This window comes from Girardinichthys multiradiatus, chromosome 18 (assembly GCF_021462225.1).
Source record: "Girardinichthys multiradiatus isolate DD_20200921_A chromosome 18, DD_fGirMul_XY1, whole genome shotgun sequence".
NCBI lineage: Eukaryota > Metazoa > Chordata > Actinopteri > Cyprinodontiformes > Goodeidae > Girardinichthys > Girardinichthys multiradiatus.
Window position 1 is genome coordinate 30,272,389 of NC_061810.1, and position 9,297 is coordinate 30,281,685.

At 37.6% G+C, this 9,297-nt stretch overlaps 1 protein-coding gene across 4 annotated transcripts in view; it reads right to left on the reverse strand.

Moving 5' to 3' along the window:
* Positions 1-8,573, reverse strand: part of fndc3a (fibronectin type III domain containing 3A) — an 80,160-nt gene extending 71,587 nt beyond the window's left edge. The window contains exons 1-3 of one of the 4 annotated variants that reach the window (XM_047391250.1): positions 8,433-8,573; positions 8,100-8,241; positions 697-837 (exon numbers count right to left, since the gene is read on the reverse strand). In XM_047391250.1, the coding sequence (XP_047247206.1) occupies positions 697-807 (111 nt within the window). In that variant the 5' untranslated portion in view covers positions 808-837; positions 8,100-8,241; positions 8,433-8,573. Of the gene's footprint in view, positions 1-696; positions 841-8,099; positions 8,242-8,432 lie in introns of all 4 variants that reach the window. The other 3 variants (XM_047391249.1, XM_047391251.1, XM_047391252.1) reach the window with 3 other exon arrangements.
* Positions 8,574-9,297: the final 724 nt, after the last annotated feature.

Sequence of the window (9,297 nt, forward strand, 5' to 3'; positions counted from 1 at the left end):
ACTTTAGCAGCTAAATACAAAAAATGAGGGATGGTTAACAACAAGTAAGACATTTTTTGTTGTTTCTCACAAGCATAAAAGAAAAAAAAAAAATAGTCCAACGGATGCAAACATGGGGCCTCTGACAGAAGGATTTCTCACAAATGTGCTACAAATGTAACATCAAGGCATTGTTCTACACGTACAAAAAAAGCAAAGAAACTGACACTCTTAAACCAAATTCTCGAAAAAGGTGGCAACAGCATCAAGCTTAGGTTTTTTGAGTGCCATGCAGAAAGTGGATGGAACAATGAAAGATAATGATTCCCTCCTAATTCTTCAAATTTACCGCAAATCAACGGCTAGATCGTTGAAACTTTGACACAATTGCATCTTCCTGCAAGTAAATTATTCCAATCAAAACCGGTTTTCACATGACTAAAACAGACCAACATCTTCTGGACTTATTCCAACACTAATTCCACATATAATCTATGGACTGTCCTTAAAGCTGGGTACAACTAGAATGAGCTCCACAATTTCTGTTAAGCAGAAGAGTAAAAGATCCAGCCAAAATGATGCCAGGATCTTGTTAATGGGTACAAAAACATGTGGTTTCCCACTTTTACCTAGTGCCCTTCAACTGTAACTGAAAGACATTTAACTATAAGAGTTACTAAAAAAAAAAATTTTAAAAAAAGAGGGATGTGTGTCTACCTGCTGGGGGCCTTCTCCGTTGACCATGGCTGGGGTTGGTGGTGAGGAAAGGATTGGGAGTTCAGGGCTGAGAAGCTGGCCAGACTCCAGAGGTGGCGTGCGGTCTGCCATGTCTCCCTCATTCACACCACTGAAGAGGTGCTGCTGCAACAAAGAGAAAATTATGAATGGGAGTGTATATAGTCAATGGCAAAGGCTTGTGGCGTCACTGTCTTGACAATTATTTGACCTGTGCTGATAAAAACATTTACCCAGATTGTCTACGGTATGTGTCTGCCTGTTAGTAAATTACGATGAGTGCATCACTGAGTGAAGGATTTGATTCAGATTTCTTACAGATCTCTTTCTAAGTGTGTTTACCACAAAAGTAGTACTACCTCCAGTGCTGTGCAAGATTCCCCTTCACAAAAACTAGTTAGTCAAACAAGTTCAAACTGAATTAATTAATGTACAATCTGGAGTAAATCAACAGTGCCAACATGAACTAGTTTATTCATTAATATTTTTATTAAAAATTTGCAGCTTATTTACCTCAGTTTATTGATCCTATTGGTTATCTTTCTAAATTATGCTGCTTTTAATTACAGTCGGATATTGGAAGGTCTAGCATTCACCGGTTGTTCCCGCCGTCGCTTGGCAACAGTGACAGCTTATTTAATCCTTGAGGAACTCCAGAAGTTGAAGTCGTTTTATAACCTTGTTTTGTTTAAAATGTTCTTACTTTACTTACTTTATTCGTAAAACTTTAAAACAAACATATTAACTTTCTGAACAAAGTTTAAATAACGTTTTTTGTAGAGCAACTTGTTTAGGTACTCAGTACTTTGCTCAGTAACAAATGAAGCACTGAAATAAACCAAACATCAACTGTTCGATATCATCTGACTGAGTTGTATCTGTTTAACTTCCACTCAGTGGTGAAATCCAGCGATAGTTTAAAAACGATGTGCTGGTAGTCAGGCGTTCCCCGGGTAAACAGAGCCTTGACCGCCCAGTCAGCTGACAGCTGGGCAGGCGGGCCGGCTGTTAGCGCAGCGAGAACATACCTCTCCGAATGAGTCAGAGCATTTTTGCAATCAAACAATATCTTGATAAACCAAGCATATATATCAGGTTTACACAGCTACATTCTCACCTAAAAACATCGTAAAAGCTATTTTTGTGTCACAGAAAGTCTAATGCATCAAGGTTGTTACTGCTCTCCTCTGCCATTGCCGCTTCCATTTGAGCAATCTGCTTCAATCTGCAACGAAACATGGGATAGTGTGGGCTGCATAGCATACACCACACCTATTGTTCAAATCTGGGGAATTGAAGGACACATTTGGAGGAGCCTTAGAATTTGGACAGCCTTCGTCACCTCGCTGAGACATAATACGCCTACAATTTCTAATCTGATATAAGGCTATAAAGTACACCACCCGGGCAGTTACTTTGCCTTTTCCTCTAACTGGGTTCTGAAATGCGTCGAGCCTGACTTTAGTCTGGCTCCGTTTTGTTTCAGTAAAATAAACATCATGCCAGTTGATATAAAGCCCTTTGTACAATTATAGACCTAAGTAAATAAGCCATTTTCAATTGTAGGGTTTTTCATAAAACAAATTAAAAATAATCATCACTTTTTTTGGAATGAAATAGAACCATCTTCTACTGGATGTTTCATACGGACTATGTGCCAACATGTACCTGCCAGACAAATGTTTCCCACCTGCACTCACAACTGATGATTAAAAGTAATTTTCTATGACCTGTTTTTAGTGTTCTACTTGGAAATCTGATTATTATCAAATAACGTCTATCAGCAGAAGGTCGGTCAGAGTTATTTTTGGTTCGAACTGGGGTCGTAATCTGACCTATTTCATAACAGACCCAGATGGGTAGCAAAACCACTATCAACCAAAATGAGGGTATTATAAAATCTTTATAAAATAATGTGCAATTAAATTTAAACATATGTGATATTTGAACATAATTATGTCCAGAATTTATCAAAAATATTTAACTACCAAGTGATTAGGGCTATAACTAATGATTATTTTGTTAAACAATTAATTTGTTGACAATTTTTTTTCGATTAACCGATTAATAATTAGATAGCAAAAGGTACTTAATAGGAGAGTTTTTACATAATTTGGGCAAGATGAAGCTAAAGCTATGCCATTTGAGGAGTTCTGGATACAGCATATTTGCAGACAAAATGGATTTTCATCCTGAATTCAAAATGTATACATTTTTCGTACAGTGTTGTCTTAATTACTGCTTTCAGTGGGTTGTTCTTTCAGCAAAAGGCATGTTTTAGAGTCTATACTCCAGTTAACGATTATTCGATTATTAAATTAGTTGACGATTATTTCAAAGTTCGATTAATCCGATTAATTGTTTCAGCCATACAAGAGATAAACTGGTTTGTATACAGGTAAAACAGTGATACACGGGTATGAACTAGTGATATGAACCGACCCAGAGCCTAGTTAGAACATATCAGAATCAGAATCAGCTTTATTGCAAAGTTCGTACATACAAACAAGGAATTTGCCTCGGGTACACTTTGCTCTTTTGTTCTGTTTTTGCATTACAGAATATACAAATTTACAATGTACAATGTACAATATACACATATCTAATAAAAAAGGTGCATTTGCAACATCTGTATGCTGTTGTTCTGTACCCTATTACAGAGAAACAGCCTGGGGGAAGAAACTGTCTTTGTGGCGGCTGGTTTTAGTAAACAGTGCTCTGTAGCGGCAGCCTGAAGGTAAAGCTCTGAACAGTTTATGTGCAGGGTGTGTGGGGTCTGCAAAGATTTTAGCAACTCTTTTCCTGACCCTAGACCTGTATAAGTCCTGGATGGAGGGAAGGTCAGCCCTGATTATTCTCTCTGCATTCCTGATTATTTGTTGCAGTCTGGACCTGTCCTGTTTTGTGGATGAGCCAAACCACACTGAGATGGATGAAGACAGGACAGACTGAATGATGGCAGTGTAGAAGATGACCAACAGCTCCTGTGGAAGGTTGAACTTCTTGAGTTGCCTCAGGAAGTAAAGTCTCTGCTGGGCCTTCTTTCGAACAGTGTCTATGTGTGAAGACCATCTCAGGTCCTCAGAGATGGTGGTTCCTAGGAACCTGAAGTGGTCCACGGCCGATACAGTGTTGTTGAGGATGGTGAGGGGGGTGTATGGGGGTGGTGTTCTCCGAAAGTCCACCACCATTTCCACAGTCTTGAGTGGGTTCAGTTCAAGGTAGTTCTGACCGCACCAGTGTACCAGCCGATCCACCTGCTGTCTGTATGCAGACTCATCACCGTCCTGGATCAGTCCAATGACAGTGGTGTCGTCTGCAAACTTAAGGAGTTTCATGGACGAGTCCGATGAGGTGCAGTCATTTGTGTACAGGGAGAAGAGGAGTGGGGATAGAACACACCCCTGGGGGGCACCAGTACTTATCTATGACAAATATATTCATCATGGTATCCGAACTTTGCTGGTGTTTGAATTCTGTAATCCATGTTTATACTTGGTGTTTGAAAACTAAACCATTGTGCATTAATTGATTTGTGTTTAATGCTCAAGAACCTTTTAATAGAATCTCAGAGCTGTATTAAATAAAATGCATGGCAGTCAACTAGCATATTAAACTCCGAGTAGGTAAGAAAAACAATATATTCTGTGAATACACAGAAGGAAGTACATTAAGGTACGTTATAATCCATTTTCTAAAGCCATCACTGTTTCTCCTGTACCAGAAGTGCAATGGTCTACTATTGAAAAACCAAGTTACAGGCAGCTGTTCCATGCACTTTTAACAAGACTGATTATAGATAAAGTAGTTGATCACTAAGTTAAATTGTTTTATAATTTGAAGGGATTTTGACAAGTCATTGGAAATGTCCTATTTGTGATCTTGTGGGAATCTAAACGGTCTATTAGTATTGTCTGAAAGTTCTCCCATCCACCCATCACATTGTCGTGATTCCCTTTCCACATTATAGATGAAACATGTTAGACTTGACAAAAAGTAGATTTTTTTACACCTTTTTTAAGTAACCAACATCTTGGGATTTTATTTCAGCATTAAAATTGTTCCTATGTCATGGAAAGATCGAGTCATCGATAAAGGTTTTCACGCATCTGAGATAAAAAACATTTATCATAAGTAAAAGACTGCAAATGGAAAACTGTCCACCCCCTTATTTAAAGAGAACTTTACAAGCATCTCCCCAATGCACAACTGACTCAATCACCTAATACTGCCCAATGTCTTCTCACACTCTTTAAATGACAAACACAAGGGCAAAGGCCGACAATGGTGTCACACTGTCTACAGCGCTCCAATAACAAAGAAGAGGCTTTTATAAATAGGCTTACTCAATCAAAGAATAACAACATTCAGCATAAAAATCTGTAAACCCTTAGACTCAATTCTCACAGGGCAACAATGAGGACTTGTAACATTTAAGAAAAAAAAAAAATAAACAACATCACCATCACCATGCCATACTTCGCATGCGTCCTTGAACCTAATTGGACTCCAGCGCATGCATTTCTAAACCTCACAATGATCTGGCTTATCTGTTATTTAGCCCCTCCCCTCCTTATGCCTAAACAACAAAGTCAGTTTGCAGTCTGATGGTGAATGAAAAAAATTTAAAGGAACTATTTCTACAAGTGTGGACTGACATGAGATCAGGCTAAGCATTATGAGCAGACTCAACATAAACTGCAGACTGGATGTTTCGCCCTCAAGTTAAACTCAGGAGTTTCAATTTGTTGGGATTATTCTTCTACAAATATTTGACTTTTTCCCCCCACCAGGCCACCTACTTTTTATGTATAAAGAAATGGTGAATGTGCCATTCAGCATTTATATTCTAAAAACAAAAACAGTTCCCTAATATGATTAGATTTTTGTCACACCAGAATTGTTTGACAGTTGTTGCATAAGAAGATACATCTATTTTCTGCTCCATGTTTCCCTCTCTGAAAAAAAGAGACCTAGTTAGGCACCTTTGAACCATACCTTTAATAAGTCAGAACAAAACACAAGCTGACTCAAACGTATTGTGGCTGTGATGCACTAAAACCAAAGTTCAGCTCTTCCTGTTACAGCCCACAACAAGCATAACTTCTGCAGCCGAACTGTGGCGACATCTGTTGTTGCGATGATTATATCTATCTTTGTTGTTGTCCACAAGAACAACAGCTGCCTTTCGGTTATGGTTACAGTTTCATTCTACTTCTTGAGCCTGCAGAAGCAGAGGGTATACGTAGTATGAGTTTAGTATGAATTAGAACCATGCCGAAATCAAATCGTTTATTTTTCGGTCAGTATTCAAATTTATTTTGTACGAATGTACTCAAACAGAAATTACGTTCAATAAGAGGTCAATACATTATAAAGCACATACACTGCCAAATTCATTAGGTACACCAGTTAAATTCCTGCAGTTGTGTAGAAAGTAAAATGACAAAGAACTACTTGTCATTTTAGGCTCCGAATTTGGTGCAAAAAATGAAAAAGAATGGATCCACCCTGCTTTGTATTAATGGGTCTGGCTGGTGGTGGTAAAATGATCTGGGGGATTTATTCTTGGGGCACCTTGGTCCAAACAGGCATTTTTTCGACATCAGGAAAGCATGTAATATAGGACGGACGGACGGACGGAAAGACAGACAGAAATCTCTGAGGAATGTTTTTGACACTTTGAAAGATTTACGCAATTCTAGGGGAAAAGGGAATCCAACCCTGTGCATGTTGTATGCAATAAATTGGCCAATAAGTGTGTAAAGAAGCATATATATATATATATATATATATATATTTTTTTTTTTTTTTTTTTTTTTTTTTTTTTAAATCCTACCTATTCTTCACTACATATCACATTACCTTTTATTTTCAATTCCACCTTGTGTAGCTTTTTACAATGATTAAAAAATATAATTCTGCACAACAAACCTTTGGTCTGAATATTGAGAATTACAAGTTATTAGACATTTACTCTAACCACTACAAGACAGAACATTAAGCAAAGATCATCTGTTAAATGTGTCATGGCAATATCTTAAATAATTTTAGGAATTAAGCAATCTTTGTGATTTCGGGTCACAAGTTTTTCACAAGTCAACATGAATTGGGGGACAAAGCTTCTCCAACACTAGCTGTTTTAATTTTAACCATCAAGAATCAAACTTGGTATCAATTGAAAATTAATTTAACGTTGTTTTAGCCAATACTTTTTTTTTCACTTGAGATGGTGTTAAATATAATTATGTTTTTATCTTGTACTTAGACCATATAATACTGTTTGGTTGGGGTTTTTTTTAAATCTGACTCTAAGACATGCCCAGCAACAACAGATGAAAGATAGCCCTTTAGCCAACTCTGGCACATTTACGTTTCCATATATGCATTAAAAGGCCTGCATAATATATTGGAATTTTAACCTGAGGGGGGAAATGACATTGCATTTTTTACCAATGACCACATAGTTGTTTTTTATACTGTGCATTCCTAATGCATTTATACAATGTTCAATCTATTTCTTCCAATTCCTGGGAGAGACATAGCTAGAGACAACAATAGAGCTAAAGTTTAATTCATAAGTATATTTCATACCTTTATTTCAAGATTTAACTATATTTCATGTAATAATGAATGCAAGTGCTGTCTTTTGCTTTTAAGGTGGAATATTATTATGCATTCTTAATTAATAAAAGGTAGAGTTAATCAAATCAAATACTTGTAAATGCCTTGTTTTTTAAAATTAAAACTGTGCTGTCAAACCAACAAATAGAGTGAGATTAAATCACCCAATAAAATCCCATTCCTCTAACATGTAAAAAAACATATTTCAACTAGAAATGCAAAAAAAAGTGTTTCAATGTTCCACTACTGAGTTTTAATAAATCATCCAATATTACGGTATGTAACGCAGCCGAAAACGGCCTCAAGTCTGTCCCTTAAGCAGAAGTTCTGCTGCAACACCTGGAAATCATGTTTTCTACACCAGATATATGTAACAGCTGGCCATCAATTCAGGGAATACATCCGAGAGAGCTTTATTTGTTGTTCTGCCCGCTTTGTTCACGCAATCTCTGTGATTCTACATTATTTTTTACTATACATAAATGTAATTAAAATCTCACTGAAATCAATATCCAGGGAATGTGCCTCTTAGCAAAGTTAATCAGCCGCTGTGCAGCTAACTGAACTGTTTACTCAGGCTACAGGTGTCTACTTAGCGTTATGTCATGGCTGTCTATAATCTAACTCCGACACAACCTTTCAGTCAACACACCGACACATATGAACCTTACGAGGAAGTTAGAGTTTCCCTAAAAAAACACGGGGTTTAAACATTATTGACTGTCGCAGCAGAAGGGAATGTTGCAGCTAATGTTACTCACTCAGTCAGTTGGCACAGCAGCAGCACGCCGATGTACAAAGATGTTTCCTACGCAACTCTTCCTGGGAGCCTTTAAATATCAGAAAGCTACGAGCCCCAGCTACCTTCTGCGACACCTTAGACTGTGTGACCTCGCTAGCTACCTGGATAAACACAGGAAAAGGCAAAATGTGTCATGCTAGCATTAGCTGCCTAATGCTACCTAGCAAAATAGTTCGCGAGATGATGATGATGTGCTTTTTATCTCGTCGTGTAAGCGGCGGCGTCTTTGTGCTAACTGCGCCCTAAACAGAACAGGGCTAACCAGTCAACGACAACGACGGCAAACGCTTACCCTCGCTGGTAGTTTTATCAAGAGAACTTTCCATCCACAACCTTGTTCCACGAATAATAAAAGGCAGGAATTTTGCTTGCGTGGAACTCAGTGCGCATGCGCGTCCGAGGAACTGACAAATCTCTCTAAATTCCAAGATAGCGAAGAGAAAATATGTATAAGGTTGTTACAGCTTTCCTTTGTATACGCGTATGCAAGATAAATTCGTGCGAATGCATTAATGAACCTCGTCTGTTTGCGGTAATTTCTGTTGAGTTTAAAGGACCCTATGGTTGACGTGTCTTAGTGCGGTTCGTCCAGGTCAGCCACAGATACACAAATATGTGTGCAAAGTTAGGAAATGGCTTTCATTTTAATTTGCATTTGCAAGGTCTCTGCTGCATGATGACTGTAAAAACAAAAGGTAAAATTAAAATAAGTGTTAAACGGTTTATGCAAAAATGTTCATGTTCCTTGAACATTTTAATTTTAAAATTTGTTCATTTGGATTTTGTGTGATAGACCAACAAAAAGTAATACACAGTTGTGATGTGTGAATGAAAAGGATACATGATTTTCAGTTTGGTTTTTTTACATATAAAAATCACCAAGTGATGCTTATTCTATTAAGCCCACTTTATTTTGATCTCCCTAAATAGAATCCTGTCAAAACAATTGCCTTTACATGAGTGTAATTTTAACATAAAAGCAGCTGATCTATAAGGCCTCAGAGGGTTGTATGTTGTTAGTGACTAAACAGCATTGTGGAGACCAAGGAGCACAGCAGACAGGTCAGGGATAAAGTTGTGGAGAAGTTTAATGCAGGGTCAGCTTATAAAACAATATTAAAAGCTTTGCACATCTTACAGAGTTCATTCCATCATAT